This window comes from Bombus fervidus, chromosome 3 (assembly GCF_041682495.2).
Source record: "Bombus fervidus isolate BK054 chromosome 3, iyBomFerv1, whole genome shotgun sequence".
NCBI lineage: Eukaryota > Metazoa > Arthropoda > Insecta > Hymenoptera > Apidae > Bombus > Bombus fervidus.
In genome coordinates, this window is record NC_091519.1 from 3841136 (window position 1) to 3859113 (window position 17978).

Below are 17978 nucleotides of genomic sequence, written 5' to 3' on the forward strand. Positions count from 1 at the left end.
GCAGTTTTTTTTTTTTTTTTCGAAATGCAAGTCCATTGCGATGAAGAAAAGTCATATTAAGGATGCAACTTTAACTAATGCTGTTAACGTGCATTACTTTGGATCATTGCATGATTGATAGTAGACTCAGTATAGTGAGTGTACTATATTGGAAGCTGGTATGATGTTCCGTACCAATATCAAATCGTTATCAAATCATTTCTTTACATAGAACGCGTTTTCTAATAATTAGATGCGGCAAACACGAGGAGTATGGCTAGATAGCGAAGCGATTACGCCGATGCACAGGGTGTTCAAGACTTACTTCCGAGGTTTTCCGTGTTTTCTTGTAGACTGGCATTTCTCTGTTCTCGTCGTTCTCGTTGTCAGAGTGTTGGGAGCTGAGATGACCAATGTAACCCTTACGGGACTTGAAGTAAACGTTACAGATGTTGCATCTGAACAGCGTGACCGGTTGGGTGACCTGGGTGGAGAGGTGAAGTTTGTACTTATGCCTGTACCAACGGGTTCGAGACGGTAGCACCTCGCCGCACCACTTGCAGACTACGGAACCGTCGTTTTGAATGAGGTATTCCAGCAGCTTGTAAAACAACGTTTATTTGGTTTTTTCTCTCCCTTTCTCATCCTTTCCTCTTTAATCGTCCTCGCTCGCGCCATCGTATCACGCCGCGCTCGATCGTATCCACCCTATCTTACTTTTCCTCCCTTCTTTAGGTTTATTCCCTTCCGTATAGAATTCGAAACCTTTCGACCTGGTGTTGGTGATGATTCGAGACAAAAATCTATCGCTATCGGATTGGAACTTAGCTGCGAGTTACCATGATACCATGAATTTGTTCGAGTTCAGGCAAAAACAAATATTCGAGATATTCTCGTATTTTTGTTCTGCGGTTTCTTTATGCAGTCATCGAGTTCTCTGTTTCTGTAGCGTGGTGTTGCTGGACGGACGATACACCGACAGAAAAGGTGTCACACGAGATAAACGAGATTAGAAATAAAATCCACTTCTCCGCACGCAATTCTATATAGAGAAAGTGCGGTTCAACGAATTCCTTGCGAAAAGTAAACGGCGCGCTAATGAAAAAGATACGAGGGCAAACCAGATAAGACATGCCCGGATGGAGAGTTGCTCTTTACGGTTTAACGTCACGGAATGCTTTCCATTCGGTTGTCTACGAAAATGCATGCACATTGCCAACTAGTTGGGATAACAGATAATTAGAAATAACCTTTCGGTCGTAAAGCAGAACCGTAAAGTTCTTTTCACATTTACCTGACAATTCCAAAAACTGGATACAAAGTATCACGGTCACTAATTAAAATGATTATTATGCCTTTTCTTCTACACCAATGAACAGTCCCTATATCTTCTCTCTTATAATAAGATCTTAATCGATGCTCTCGTGCAACCAAACAAGTATGTAACGATATATATCTACTTGCAAGTACATACTTCTAACTCTCTAACGAACTACTCAAAAATGCCCTTAGTCTAAAGAATGGTTGAACCAGCCGAATGGAAAACACGTTATAAAATGCGCGGCGACACGAGCTTTCCAAGTGGCTTCCTGGTGCTCTGCCCGTTTCTGTTGGTGCCGTCTCCGCGAGGACATGGTGATAAGCCGCGCCTCCTTCTCATAATCGTCCTCTGAACGAAGCCAGGTGGCACAGCTGGTGCACTGCCTGCCGAAGCAGTATCAAAAGCAGCAGACCAACCAACCTGTTTCTTGCCCTCCGGTTCGGCCTCCTCGGATCTTGACTTAGGTAGCAACAGATCTCTCCGATCCTCCTCCCGGTCGGTGAGGAAGTGCATTCCGCTATCCACTTGCTCGGTCTTGATGTACGTGCTGTCTGTATTTCCTTCGTTGAACGAATCCTCGCCGCTCCTCGTCGCCGTCATCAAAGATGTTGAAGGAGGAGGCGGCAGCGACGACAAGGATGACGACGTGCAGATCGCGAACGTGATGTTGCTCGGTAGACTCCACAGCTGATCTGGGCAGACATGGAAAGAGAACAGGTACAGGAGCGTTAGTATCATTCAGTTGGAAGATTAGTCATCGGTTGTGTCCCATAAATTTGTGAGGCGAGGAAGGAGGACAATTTAAAGAGGTTTCAATGTTTTATTATCGAGTGTAAGCAATGTTTTAAATTGAAATTTGGGAATAGCTTTTGAAATATTACAGTCTATAGCTTTAGAATAGGTCTGAAAGTCTTGGGGTTTATTATCAGTTCGAGCAGCGTTTAATCTGAGCTTTTGGGAAATTTAGTGATTTAGATTCTTAGGAGTATTACAAATCACGTTAGTATTCTAGAGCAGGACTTGGAAAAGGAGGAAAAGCTGTTGGTTTCCTGAAATGTTCGATAAAGTAATTTAGCTCTTATGTTTCTTTCGATAAAGATTGTGGTGAAAAGCCTTAGCTAATTAAAAACTTGATTAAAAATGGATTTAAAGATAATTTAAGAACTAATTTAAGAAACGTGTCCGTTTGGTCGATTTTAAGTTCAATGAATGTTTCCGCATGGTGGATTTCGCGAAAAGAAAGGACGAATAGTTCCAAAAGAGAAGAACGACTAAACGGAGAGATGTATGTTCCTCTGTCTTGCTTTAATGAAGGATGCGCTAATCGATACAAGAAATAAACGGTCGGGTATTGCAGTTGTATATCACAAAGAGTTACAAAGAAACTACAATTAGATAAAAACAAATAAAAATAATAATAGGTATTAAATTGTTATAGTCCTTATCGCCACCCGGCATCGATTATAATAGGTACATATGTACGTACACTTAAATGTACAGTCAACGACCGACGATAATGTGCGAACGTATAGCTTCATTTTCTTTATTATTACTGTTATATGATATAACTTTTTTTTTGTTTGTTTGTATAAGCGCGCTTTCACCCTCAAACGGGGCGAACGTACAATATAATATAATATAATATATAATAATATAATATAATATAGTATTTATATATAATATATAATAGATTTTTTCTGTATTCGCAACGTCTATATCTTTTAATAATTCTCACAATTCCTTCTCTTCTATTGCAAAAATCTACCATTATTTATTAGTACATTTTCGTAGTTTTAACATCCTGCATGAATGCGTTTTGTTACTTTTAGTGTCACTAATAGAATCATGTACTGCTTCTTCCTTCTATCGAAACAGAGTGTCGTGTGATGCTTCCAGGATCGAGTGCAAATAGAAGTGCCAGTACTGGTACCTATATATTTCGTATATGTGTGCATACCTTTATAACATTACGGTGAATTTCATAAAACTCACTTGCATTATCTCCATTTTTAAAGCGTCGAAGAACAGTAAGTAGGAATAATAATGCAGGTGGACATGCGTGTATATACCTTTTCCTTTTCTTTATTTAAGACATCTGCCGGTGCTTTCTTTTTATCGATAGATATTTAAACGTGCGTATAAGCCGCGAATTTTATTCGCAGCAAACAAAAGATTTGTAGTGGGTCGAGGTTCTGGTAATAGACGAGGAGACAAACGACACTGATGCGTTGCGACTTTTTCATCGGTTTACGCGAAGAAAAAACGTACTCGTCGCTAACACATGAATAAAACGTGCAGATTTAACTATGGTAAATATAAATAAGTCTATTCGCCAGAACGTCGTGACAATATACATAAATATATATCATCTATATCTTGCATTCTACTTCAACGAATAAAATTGGAAACGTATTAGAAGGCATCGCATTAATGTCACAAGCTACAATAGCATTTAACGCTCGAATAAAATATCTCTGTATCATGAAAAATTCAAGTAACCGCATTTGCATTTTGTTCGGTTATTTCGTATTCTCATTCCGTATGTGTTAATCGTGCGGCTTCCTTTAAAGCCTAACGCACCTTATCACGTAACCTAATTACCCGATGTTATAGTTAAAACTAAAAATAAAATAATAAACGTTATTTGACGATGACAATAATATATATACATATATATTATATATATACTATATTATATATATATAATATATAAATATATATAATAGTGTAATAATAATATAATATAATATAATAATAGAACTATTACAATAATGGTATAAAACTAAAACGTAAGAAGTAAGGTAGTCACAATGCATGGAAAGTGAAGAAAAAAAAAAGTATAACACGACCGTTTTCGATTGCTTTTGCACACATCGTAGAATTGAGAAATTGTCATTTCCTTTTTCTTTCCTAAGACTCATTGATATCGCAATGACGTATAGAGCCTTCAACTGTATACGTATGGCGTAAACCTTATCTTTCCAAATAGTAATAATTTTCTTCGTTAATACAAGCAATCAATCGAAATTGCATACGATGCCCATTTTTTATAAACGTACGTATCGATCCCACATATTATATGTCAATCACTAACGCAAATTACGAATCCATACACAATTGCTTCAAAACTGTTAATATATCTTTCAGTGATTAACAAGCGATACGGAATTCAAAACGTGCTCTGTATTCTGGTAGTATTTTAGATGTGTGCTGTTTCGTATATGCATAATATCAAAATGAATGTTACGCTTCCTACATAACAACTATAAATTGGACGCAAGAAACAGAATTGTGCGCGAATATAAATTTCGTGCTTCAGCTAACGGAAACTAAACAGTTATCATTGTTTTTCCTTTACATTTACGCAATTTCGTTATACATATATAAGTATATACATATACATATTATATATATGTACTATATTAAACATATGATTTTCAATCATATATAATACATATATTATACACACACATATATATATATAATCTATATATGTATACATGTATATTAATATATTTTTTTTGCATTTTTTTCCTTTTAAATACCGACTACGAGTACGAGCTGGGTTTACAAGAGAGAAGCTCGACGAGTCTCTCGTGTTACGGCAACGAAATCACACGCGGGTTCACATTCCCTCTCACGTAATATATTTCTCTTTATATATATTCTTTTAAATAGTTCTCTGTAATAATTAAGATTTGATGATTATCATCATTATCGTCGTCATTCCCATCATCATCATAATTATCATCATTACCACCATCATCATCATTATGATTATCAGCATCATCCTCATCATTCTCATCATCATCATCATCATCATCATCATTCTGATACATACACATCACACGTCTAACATCCATGCTCATTTTCTCTCATGCGTATAACACCGATGCGGAAGACCAAAATACTGCTTTCCGTTCAGTATTCGTTCGAAAGTTCTCGCAACGAATTATAGCATTATAGAAAAGGAAAATAGCAGGAAGGGTGGACGAAGGAGGAAATATTAATTCGCTGTTCTTTTTACTAGACGTATCGTAATGCGAAAATAATAGATACTATTTATAACAAATTTTGTAGAATAAGGGATCGATAATGTCAGATCTATGGATAAAATTGTTATGCGATTAAACAAATACATTCTTGTAAGCATTTAATTTAATGATATTCTTCGATTTTATTGCTGAATAATATTATTTTGTTCAAGTTGAAAAATAACGAAACGATGGAGAATAGTAGAAATTACAACGAATGGCGAATTATTTTCCTCTCGTTCCTTCTTTCCTGGCTTATGCTTTAGAATTGATACGGAGGGATAGTAACGCGTTGTTCCTACGAACAAATTATAACACTTCGTTTGCATTATTTCTGCTCGACTGCGTGAACGATGTTTGAATATTTCCCCAAAAAGTTATTGGTATGTATGTATATATGTATGTATATATATATAAGCACGTGCGCGCACGCACATACATATGCACGAATAAATTTATATTTCGTTCAACTATTTCTACTCTGCGGTGTCCCAACACCGAAAAAAAAAAGAAAACGTGTTAACAATGTATCAAATAATAGATTTCTTTTAGACTTTTTAACGAACGAATGAACGAAAAAAGTATAATATAATATAATATTGTAATATAATAGAATATAATATAATAATATAATATAATAATAATAATAAATCAAGGAGAAAAACAAACGGTCCAGACCCAAAACTAACTCAGGGTCATTAAATATACTATGCCTGTATATATAACTTTCTTTATAACTTGTCTGTGCTTGCCTGTGCATTATTAACTTATATACCTAGCAATAATAACCAATTCTATCGGTGCTTGTCCATATCTAAAAGTTAATAATTCTTATCAAACAATAATATTAATAGAAATAATAGTAACGGTGAAAATAAAAATAATATTATTTTTGCTGCATTAATAGTAGTGCGAGTAATAGTAAATCAGTAATAATAATAGTAAGAATAATAATTAATTATTGGTAATAACTATAATACACTTTCCCAGAAAACCTGTACATATACCGGTCTGTAATGTAGTATAATTCGTGTTTCTTCCTCCCTTTTCTCTATTTTAGGCACTATCTAATGAACTCTACGAGACTTCTGTGCCTCGCAGGGAACCGTTAATAAACTCTCTGATAAATATACATTTTCATCTTCTTTCTGCCTTTCTTTCTTTTAATATTTTACTAATACGCTTTATTACGCACCATTGGAATCAAATCTGTTGGAAGGCGTAGGAAACATTAAAAAGAGAAAAATAGCAATAATCGTTATAATAATATTAATACGAATCCTGGCTATGAAACTCTGCACTTTCGATAACAATCCATCTGCTCATCTTTCTTTTCGTTACTTTAAAATATAACACATCTGACAAAAATTTGGAAGCACGTTATTATCGCTCGAATATCGCTTCTATGCGAATTGATAAGCATAGATGAATGTTTGTTGAAAGTTTGAAAGTACAGGTGACATTCCCCAATACAAACAAAGGGGAAAAATATCCACATTTCATTATTTTGGCGGAGAACAACTAATCTGATCGTGATTGCATACAATTTTATGCAGATGTATAGGGAACTATGAAAGGTGCAAAATTGGAAAATATCTGGAAAGAAGAGAGAACATATTCACAACCAACGTTTCACACGTGAACTGCCGAATTCGAAAGAGCGGGTAAAATAAGGAAACAAAAAGAAATAAGAAAAAGAAATAAAAACATGGCGCGTGCGTTAAAGCATTGGAAGATTTTTTAAAGCTATCACGGTATAATCTAAAACGGGAATATATCCATACGATACTTTGTCAGTCACGTTAATCGTATTGCTTACGTTGCTCCGTTATATTTTGCTTTAAGAAGAAGAAAAGGAAGATATACTCTACACATAAATTTTATATGTGAAAAATGATGCATTCGTATCAAAGAAAAAGAAAAGGAAAAAGAAAAAGAGAATACGCGGTTGATAAAGGCACGAGAAAGCTGGCTAGTTTTGCAAGAATATATATCTCCCTCTTTTTGTTCACCAATATCATTAAATTTCGTTTCTCAAAATATAAAGAGAAAATTGGAATTTTATATGCAGACTACGCCCGCGTAAAATACTGCGACGATATTTAGTAAAAGAGAACTTTTCGGTAACGCGGTCTCGACACGATAAACATTACTTTTTCAACATTGTCAAACAATGGTTCCTATACATGGTACATACGCAAACGTAACCGCTTACAATATTAGTTACACGATAAAAACCTATAAACAAGTATAGCCTTTTCAATCGCTATCGTTAAAAGTTCCTCTTTTTCCGACTGGCCAAATCGCTTTCTCCGCGAGTTTCCTTGAAATTTCACGCGGCTTACGTTTCCATGTGTAAAACCATGGCGATCTGGATGGTCGTGCAAGTGAAGGAGACACAGCCGGGCATCGATCGTCCACAAGCATTGCGCGCTATTGCACAGTTCAAGGATTATATAATACTAATGTACACAGCAGCACTACTCGAGCACTTACGTTCGAGTATAGACATCTCTTTCTCTTTGTCCTTTAATTAAAAAAAAAAAGACAGAAAAAAAAAGAAAAAGAAAAAAGAAAAAAATCCCCACGATCACTCGACGTCGTCCCGCTCAGCAGTGTTTGTACGCGATCTGTCACGTTAGTCTCCTCCACTGGCCGATATCAACCGTCGGGCGCCCTTCTTCCCGAAAAGACGATACTCGTCGGGCTTCCATTAAAAACGACTATCAAAAATTGATCGCACACGTAGGAAATCCGATCTTGCTTTTAATACAACGTGAGGAGTCGATCATCGCGGGGGTGAGATAGGCTATGCGATTGGTCCGCGGCACACAGGTTACGGTATATTTTGTTTCCTCAGACCGAAGACAACTTGATTCATTTTTCTATCGGTGTCTCTCTGTACGACCACGTATTTTCACTATCGCGTGACTAGACTAGGGCGGTGCTGAGAAGACAATAGATTAAACGAAGTAAGATTTCGCTTTCTCAAACACGCCCCCGCCTGAATATGGAGAGCATCCTCGAGGTGGCCACGTGCTTCAACGTCGTCCTCGAGAGCGTGCTCCTCGAGTTCCTTTGGACGTCACTAGTCGCGACGGTCGTTTCTCCTCGGCCAGTGTTCTCTTCCGTTGGTTCAGTGGTCGTTCTTCGTGCTGGACCGATCGCCATCCCACCTCGCCCTCGCACTGCCCGCTAAGGCGAGAGAAAAAAACCAAACGGCATCACGCAGTCCTTCGGCATGAAGCAGTCGTGCACAGTTTTCATATGATTCTTCATTTTGTCAGGCCTGGAGAATTCTTTTCCACATACCGGACACGGGAATACCTTCCTCTGATGGCCTTCGTGGTAAAGAAAAGCGTGTCGTTGGAAGCTGTATTTATTCTTGAACGTCTTCTGAATGTCGAGTTTCGCACACTCGGTGCATTGATAAACACCTTCGGATATTGAAGCATAACGAAAGAGATTCAAACCGCGAACGGACATCTCGGTCAGCTGTTCAGCAGGATCCTGCGAGTGCGATGTGGCGCGACGCCTCATGCGTCTCTTCGGCACCTGTCGACCAGGCGGAGCCGACATGGTTCCGATCTGGTGACCGCTACTCGTCGACGAGGAATTGGTGGTCGGTGCCGGGCTACTACTACTGCTACTTCCGCCGCTGTTCTGCGCGTTGTTCCTACCGGTTGCCGGTGACATTGACGAACTTCTTGTCGACGTGGTGGTCATCGTTGTGCCGGAACTAGACGCTGTGCTGGACGTCGAGCTAGTAGTTGTGGTCAACGAAGTGGTGGTGTTCGATCTCGCGTTCGATGTGTCCGTGCTCGATTGATTCGCCGAAGATCCTGATCCAGAATTCCGACCTTTCTCTTTCCACGTCTCGCCATCCGACTTCGTGTTCCCCGATGAAAACTCTGTGAAAAGATTCGAGTTAGTAAAGAGACTGGTTCTTATCGATAATATGTAACGATCGTGGTTACAACAATTACAACAATGAGCATTATCAAAGAGACTCTCTAAAACATGATTCGCTCTCTGGCTACGGTAAAGGCTGTGAAAATTGCATGCAACTGCGATCTAATTCGTACTGAAAATAAATATTTAATGATACCGATGTATGATTGTATACTCTGATGCGTGCAGAACAGAGATACGAGAGGCTACTGCGAGTCGTAAAGGGAATTTATAGCTCGATGTGAAATCAACATGGCATATAAATGATTCTGTATAAAGTACAAATAAAATTTAAATAATACCTGAAAATAAAATTATAATATAAAAGAATGAACAATAACCTACTTAATAAAGTACCAATAAATAATACGAGGGAATCGGGAATTTTGGATATCAATGAAAATAAAAATCTCGCATTAATCAAACAAAACCAAAACAAAGTACCATTTTCTTTTCTTTTCTTTTTTTTTTTTTTTTAACAAGTTGTCAGGCAAAAATTGGATCTTCATTGCGTTTTGTGTACTCGTAATATACAGAACGACGGATCGATTCCACGCTGAAAATTCTTGACGATCGTGTATCAAATTAAAAAAGGGGAAGGGTAAGCAAAGGGAACATAATGGCAATGATAACTAAGAAAGAATTCACCCGATGCTTTTCTTCTTTTCTAAGCATCAGTAATTTTGGTACATCCTGATGCAAGATGCACTGAAAAGTTTCCAAATTGAAAACGTCGGGTGATTTCGTGGAGAAGATAGATACACGTCGTAGAATCGTGAATCTGTCGTGCAAAATGAACTCTACGTCGTACTTTGTACCGAGAATTCGATCGATGCGAGAAACGACAACAGTTCCGGCATTGCGATTAAATTATGTGACAGACTTTGTCCTTTACTCGTGACTCGCTTAAACATCTTGCAATATTTTATTACAAGCAAGCTAATAAGTAAGAAATAGAACAAAAAATAGTCGTTCAACTTCTACATAACGAATAAAATGAACATTATCAGCGTAATATTGTTATAAATCGTTTCTCGCAACGAAAACGTTGAGATAATGAGAAGAAAACAAAAAAAAATAAAGAGTTTAACAGCCAGCGGACTTATAAAAATCAGAAGTTAAATGCAACGAAAAAAACCATGTACATATATATATTTATCTTTTTTTCTTGTTCTCCAAATGTTTCACTTTGCTTCATTGTCCGGACAGTAAAAATAATAAATCAACAATACGCGTACGCAACATGCAAAACAAAAGTCCATAAAAAATAATAATCGCTGATTTCCTATCGTGATTGGCTTCTCAAGCAGTTGGAACGTCGATTGTTTTCTCTTTTTATTGTCAACACTGATGACTGCTCTATATTCGAACGTGCGAACAAATCGGTCGAATTTCTATTAGTTTCAAATAAGAAACGTTCGCTTTTACTCGAGTAAGCCACACACAACGTAGGAATCTTAATATCTAAAGATCGTCCGATCGGTTCTGACAATCGTTTCTCGCCGATTATGTTGACGATTCTATAAAAAATTGAATGGTGATTCGTTAACGAGAGCCATTTCAATGATTTTATTGGCAGCGTGTCTTTTGATGGAGAATCATCGACGGCGAGACAACGATCGCTATCGACCAACCAGATGCATCCACAATCACTAAAACGAAACTAAATAAAAGTAATTTTTGGCTAAGAGTAACGGTGCTTCGTAGTGAGTGCGGGAATTCTTGAATTTGGTGTATGTGTGGACATATCGAGATATACAAAGGGGCGATATGATTTCTGTTTCAAGTGACTAACGAGAAATCTCTACGTAAGAACACGGCTGTGGAACGTAGTAACAAGATTAGAAATAAAGGGTAATCAGAAAAAAAAACAAAAAAATATAAACAAACGAAGAAAGAGAAAATTTTCGTTCCAAAAAAGACAAGAAAAAGAAAAAGACAGAGAACGGTTGTAGACAACTCGTGGTGAATTAATCGCGTGTGACAAATCCTTCGTTTTGAAATAAATTATGGCACTTTGATGATGATGCGTCGCTTTGAAAATATCCTTCAACTACACGGGACAGTAGAGATTTGTATGTAAACGATTAATGAATGATCACGAGTCTCTGAGTCTACTTACACTCACGTTCCACATACGTGCGACAATAATAACGCATATCATAACGGAAAAACAACGAAAAACGTAACGAAAGGAAGTAAAATAAAGTTCTACTGCGTGTAGCATTGCGCTGTTAATCGTTATAGTAATTACCTTCTTTTTCGAATTTCAATTAGTCTGCTACTTTCCTTGACAAGCATGTATATACGTATACATATACTAGACAGACGATCCAGCTCATTAATTTATGGTCGATTTCCATTACAACACACAATTCGCACGACAACCTCTTCGATCATTGTTTCCTTTTTTTTCCGTTTCGGAATAAACCATTGGTAACAAAATATTTCAACGTACGCTAATTTAGTACGCTTATTCGCTAGTTTTTCAACCACTTTTTTTTCCCCGTTCTTTTTTTATCGTAACGCGTGGAAAGCATTCAAAAAAATAAGGAAATACGACGCAGAACGTCGATTTCTTTGTAAAAAGTTGTAACGGAAGAAAACAATATTGGTAAATGTATAACATAAAATTAAAAGTGACGTAACAGCTGAAATTTACTAAAGGTGTTATTGCAGTTAATGGATGAAGCTTCATACAAGAAACTCGCTTGACTTACGCGCTGATAAAGATAAAATATCGGGTTTCTACGCACATGTTATCACAAGGAGAAACAATATGATCGATTTTCAAAGAAGTTTAAACAATAAGACTCGCTAACTTAAAAAAAAAAAAAAAAACTGTTGGACAATAAACAACTTTCTTTCCTCGTTCATTCATTTAATACAGTGTCTTATTGTTTCCTTCGATGCGCTAGTTTGTACGTTGGATACGTTTGTACGATTTTTCGAGATGCGCGCTAAATATTCTTTTCGAACGATATTTACCTTGTAGATTTCAATACGTATCTATGATACGACGTTGTAACGCTAATGTTACGTTTTCGGTTTTTCATTGATCCTTAAGTAAAAGCTATCCGTTCAGATTTCTATCAGCGGATCTCGTAAAATCGACCAGGCACGCACGATTATAAGTGCTTCTAAAACGTGAGTATGCATTGCGCGCGCAACAACGGAGACGTGAATGTATGAGACAAAAGTCGGTACAGCGAGACTTAAAAACCCTTCAATTACAATCTATTGAACACCGTTCTTTTTATTATCGATAGTCATAATCAAACAATCAGTGCATATAAAATATACTAAGTCTACCCAGCGTCAGAAAAGACTCATCTTCTCTAAAAAGTTCCCTATAAAATTTTTTCTTGTTTCTTTATTTTTTTTTTTTATTTTCCCTTTATTACTCTTTTACGCTCATTTCACGACAAGGTCTCACTTATTTGGCACTAGATTGCGATCATCGGGCGCGCTTTTTAAAAAAAGGGATATACACACACGCGCACGCGCGCGCCTAAGATCGCGGGCGTCGATAACAATTTATTATTATTACTTCATTTTTTTACTTTTCTTTTCTTCATCGTCATTATTTATGTCGCTTAAAAAGGCACCAAATCGGGGATTACACCGCTACATATTATTGGATCCCACTGAAGTACGTTAATTCAACGTATAATATATAAAGTTAAAAGTCAACCACATACCTCCTTTGCTCCTTTCTTTTTTTTTACTCTCATTTTCTGACGCATCATTTCAAAAACTGCAACGACGTTAATAGGTATTATCAACTAGCGCTAAAATATATTCGATATAACTTTTGTTTATATATCTATATATATATAAATATATATATAAATATATATATAAATATATATATAATATATTAATAATAATAATAATAATAATAATAATGATAATAATCGTAATAATAATATTAATAATAATAATAATCGCAATAATAATAATATGTGTATATATATATATATATGTATATATATGTATACATATACCATCTTTACGCCAGTCGCATACTTTGTATATGTATTTCTCTCTGTATACGTGTTTGTGTACATATGCGTGTAATTTATTTGCGATAATAAACTATGATTCTTTTCTTTTTTAATATATATATATATATATGTTCATGTATATATATATATTTATATTTAATATATATATATTAAAATCTATCCGATAGTACAGTCTGCTTTTTAAGCCTCGTAATTTACCTCTCTCTCTTTCTCTCTCTCTCTCTCTCTCTCTCTTTCTCTCTTTCTTCCTCTCTGTTACTCTTTCGCGTTGGTCTCTTGCAAGAGCGACTGATGCCGATAACACGTGAAAAAGAAACTTAGAATAATCGGTATTGACTGGTGGTCCGCTTTCGAAATAAGGGACGAATAAATGAGAACGATCATTATTGGCGTGTCGCCATTGCAAGAACCATATATAAATATAATATAATCTATGTAAAATTTTTCTTGTTTTTCATATTCTTTCCCCCGTAACCCACCCGCAATGTCCGTAGACTTATAAATTAATTAAAATATGTTCAACACGAAATTCATCAACGAGACCTCTGTGATCCTAACCGCGATTGTCGTGAGAAATTCGCTTCTGCTTCCAATAAAATTCACTTAAACGAAGGCAAAACAGTTGCAGATATTCGTAGAAAATTTTAACTCGGCCGATTCTTCCTTTTTCTCTTCTTACTACAACGTTAGTTGAAATTAATTTTTAATCATTTTTTATGTAATGCGTAGTACAAGTACAAGGTACCCCCTTACAAACAATTCCTCGTAACACTTGAAAGTGTTTATTTCTTTCTCTATGAACACTTTTTACAGCTTGAACACTAATTTTGTACGAATATAAGGATTTCATATCATTATAATCCTTAATCCATAAAACCACCCCTCGCAAACTTCTATTAAGTTTTACTGATTGGCAACATGAATTTCCATCTTTTTACAACCTTAATTCTAAAGATTAACAACATTTAAAGGCAACGAACGTGAGCGAATGTTGTACGATAAATTTTCGTAGCAAGCTTCAAGATCAGTTGCTAAATTTCAACAATTTTATTAGGTATCAGTTTACCCTGATCACGAGCCTTAAGATACCATTAAGGAATTCGATGTAAGCAGAGATAACAGCTTGATTCGCATACGCGTCGTTAAAAATGTTCTTTTTTCTTTCTTTTTTGCTTCTTTGTCAAATGCTCTGCAACTGTCTTTCTAAACTTTAACGGCGGATAGAAACATTTGCGGATCTTTGTTTTCTTGTACAACAACGACGACCACGACCACGACAAATAAGATATTTAACAGAATAATATATTATGCGAGAAATAAAATGTAAACAAAAAATAAACTTGTGGTCAACAAGGATCGCCAAGAGTTTCACGTCTTCCAAGCGATTTCTCACGCAAAAGTCGACTAGGGTAAACTAACACTCCTTTTCGTACGGACGAATAAAATTGGATTTCCCAAACGAGCTATCACGGAAAGCCCCCCGTTCAAAAGAAACAAGCATGTGGATCTATTTTCCTGCTCTATTGTTAAAAAAATGAGAAATGATCGAAATGATTGAATTGTCGTTTGTTACAATTTGGCAATTGATTTTACTTTAGGCGATCCGAGAGCTCTGTTACACTGTACTTTCCATTTCATATCGACACGCTTTATTCCGTTTCTAGAAATCCTTCTCTTTACCTGCCATCTAAAATTGAGTTAGTCTTAGCCTCTCAGTGATTATCAAATGTGAGTGTATTACTTTAATTATTATTTTTTTTCCATTTTAAATCGATATAAGCTGTTTTAGCCGCTGCCTCTTTGCACTTATTTTTGTTTAATATATAATATTTATATTCAACTATCAGTTTATACCCTCTTTCCTCAATTTGTTTTCATATCTTCTTCCTCTTTTTTTTTTTTTGTTTTTTTTTTTTTTTGGACGGGCTTTGCGTTAACCCATCACGAACACAACAATTTCACCAAGACCGGCCTGCAACTGTCTCTCGTCCCTAAAATTTTCTTCCTTTACGTCAAACAAAAAGAAAAAAACACAAGCTAAAGTAGAATAAACTATAACAAAAGAATACACACACACACACATCTTTTCTCCCCGCCGAAAATAATCCACCGACGCTGAATGGTGGATACTCTTTGGTCCATGAAAGTTAAAAATTTTGAAGATAATTGACCTGAGAGCATATCGATTTTGCGAGTCAGCGGCACGGTCCATTACGATCAGAAATTTTAAAACATCCGTATATGCTTTTAGTTTGTTTCTCTTTCTATCGTTTCTTATTATTTTTTTTTTTTGCTTTACTTTACCTACTCGTCTAATCATTGCTGCCTGCCTAACTAATAATATATCATTCTATCTTCCTAAAAGTACGCGTAATTGCATCCGGAGGCGATCGATCTTCCGATCGCTCCGTATTTCTTACAACTAAAATTTTTTATCTTTGCAACGCTAGATATCTCTTGAATAACGAACGAACAACACTGGTCAATCGTGGGCGATATCGGACACAAGATCGTATAAATCATGTTGTGTCCTGTCTCTTCTTCTTTCATTTTTCTTTTCACCTTGAAATCCCACGCATTTAAAATAACAACGAAGGTCTCCGTTACGATTATAATTAATTAATAGTAGCAGTAATAATATTTATAATTATTATTATATAGCCTCTAGTCGTCTAATGTCTATGCCCAACTAGTGAAAAAATTTGTATATAAATCGTCTCGCTTCCTCTCCGATTCATGCGTGTCGTTCATAATCATAACAATGGATCTATGAACGAAGGTCCGACTAGAGAGGATTCGACAAAGTGTAAAGTGCAAAATATAGTAAGCTACAATCGTATTTTAGTGCTGTCTCTCACGACTAAGCCTATGTACCATCACTGTAGCCGTATCCCTTTTGAACAGTAATCGATAATCGACTCGACCGTTTGCGCGTGCACGCTATAGTCTTTAAGACTAAAAGAACTCACAAAGAACACTGTATCCTTTTTTTCTTTTCTAAGCATGGTCTTTCTGAATTAAATTATACATAAAATTATGCTTCAGATAAACTGCGTAAAACTCGTAACAAGTAAGACAAGGATATATTTTTAACAACGATAATTTCTATGACCCTGGACACACACACATCCTTGTCTCACGTTATTTAGAATTTAATATTTACAAAAAGAGAATCTACGATATAACGATTAGCTTTAGTTGATTATGAATTTATGTAACAAATTTAATAGTCGTTTTAATCGCATATTTTTGCTCTTGGGAACAATATATATATATAGATAGATATTTTACCCACGATTCATTTCAAGTTAAACAGGAAATAAACGAACGTATCATTTTTTGGGTAACGATAAAATCCATGTTTTCTAATATAATATATATAATATACAGAATATATAGAATATATAGTAGTAAAACTGTGTCCAGTTGTACTGGCTAAGCACAAATGTTTTGTTCAATAGAGTACGGTACAGTACGATATGGCGTTAAGTTACTACTAAAGTGCCTTCAGTCTATCCAATGTCAGTACTATCTTGTATTTGGTGTCGTTAAAACCGTCCCTCTGCAGTCTTTCAAGAATTGCATGTCCCGTTCCGTTAATTTCCCCATTAACTATCTCCATCCTTCCCTGCCCTAACCGCGGACTTCTTTCCACCTTGGCTCCCTATTACGCTACTATATAACTTCGAATCAGGCTCGACAGCTCGACAACAGCTCAACGGCTCAACAACATGGCGAACGGTCATCGTACATATATATTGCATTTACTCAGTCTACGTGGTTCCCTTATTTATATTGTGTGTGCATGTACCGCCGTTTTATTTCAATAAACGTATGCATATTTTCGATGCTACATGCAACACGTTTGATTCTCTCCGTAATATAATAGTCACACAATAGTAAATATACTCTTTGTTGATTTGGACTCACGTTTCTTTTGCGATTATCTTGCTTACCTTTTTCTCCTCTTTGTTTCATAACTGATCCTCGTTGTCGTACAATTACGTTAAGACGACTAAACGAGTACACCGGTTCAATCATATATAAACTCTTTGTATGCGCATATCTCTCTTTCTTATGTTCCTTCTTCCTTTTTTTTCTTTTTATTTGTATAACATCCGCGATTCCCTCGAAGGGAAGCAACGCGGTAAAGCTCGTTTCGTTTGTAACTTAATGCCCGTTTCGTGTTACGCGCACGAAAATCATTTTTCGAGAAAGGGAGCTTTCGGTTTACGAAATAGGCTGGAATACACCCGCCAATTCTGTCCGAAAGAGCGAACTTTCGAACGAATCAAGAGAAAACCAGTAGCTATAGGATCCGATATAGCACGAATTATATTACGTTTAATAAAGTAACCGGACATAAAAGGTACTCCGTTCGACTGTATTTGACTTTACTAGCTGCTATGATTAATATCGTATATCCGTTTGTTAAAAGTCCAGTTTCTTTCGTTTCACGTTGATCCATTGTAAAAGGAGAAACTGTTTTGAGCTGCAGCAGACACATGGTCTACGATTCAATTTCCCCATATTCGCGGAAACAACGTCTTCGGATTTAGCTCTTTGTTTTGCCTGTTTGTTGTTTATCAAACGTTCGTTAATTGTATAAAGGAAACAGATGTATAACTATCTACGTATCAACGACGATGATCATCAGATGTTTAA

General features: G+C 36.1%; 1 protein-coding gene across 7 annotated transcripts in view; it reads right to left on the reverse strand.

Annotated features, from left to right (window-relative positions):
* The window catches only part of LOC139985476 (protein tramtrack, alpha isoform-like), a 45355-nt gene that overhangs the window by 5930 nt on the left and 21447 nt on the right, over window positions 1–17978 (reverse strand). For 4 of the 7 annotated variants that reach the window (XM_071999937.1, XM_071999935.1, XM_071999934.1 and 1 more), the window contains exon 5: window positions 2589–9245. In XM_071999937.1, coding sequence (XP_071856038.1) covers window positions 8530–9245 — 716 coding nt within the window. In that variant the 3' untranslated portion in view covers window positions 2589–8529. Of the gene's footprint in view, window positions 1–304; window positions 581–1720; window positions 1993–2588; window positions 9246–17978 lie in introns of those variants that run through there. The other 3 variants (XR_011799419.1, XM_071999940.1, XM_071999941.1) reach the window with 2 other exon arrangements.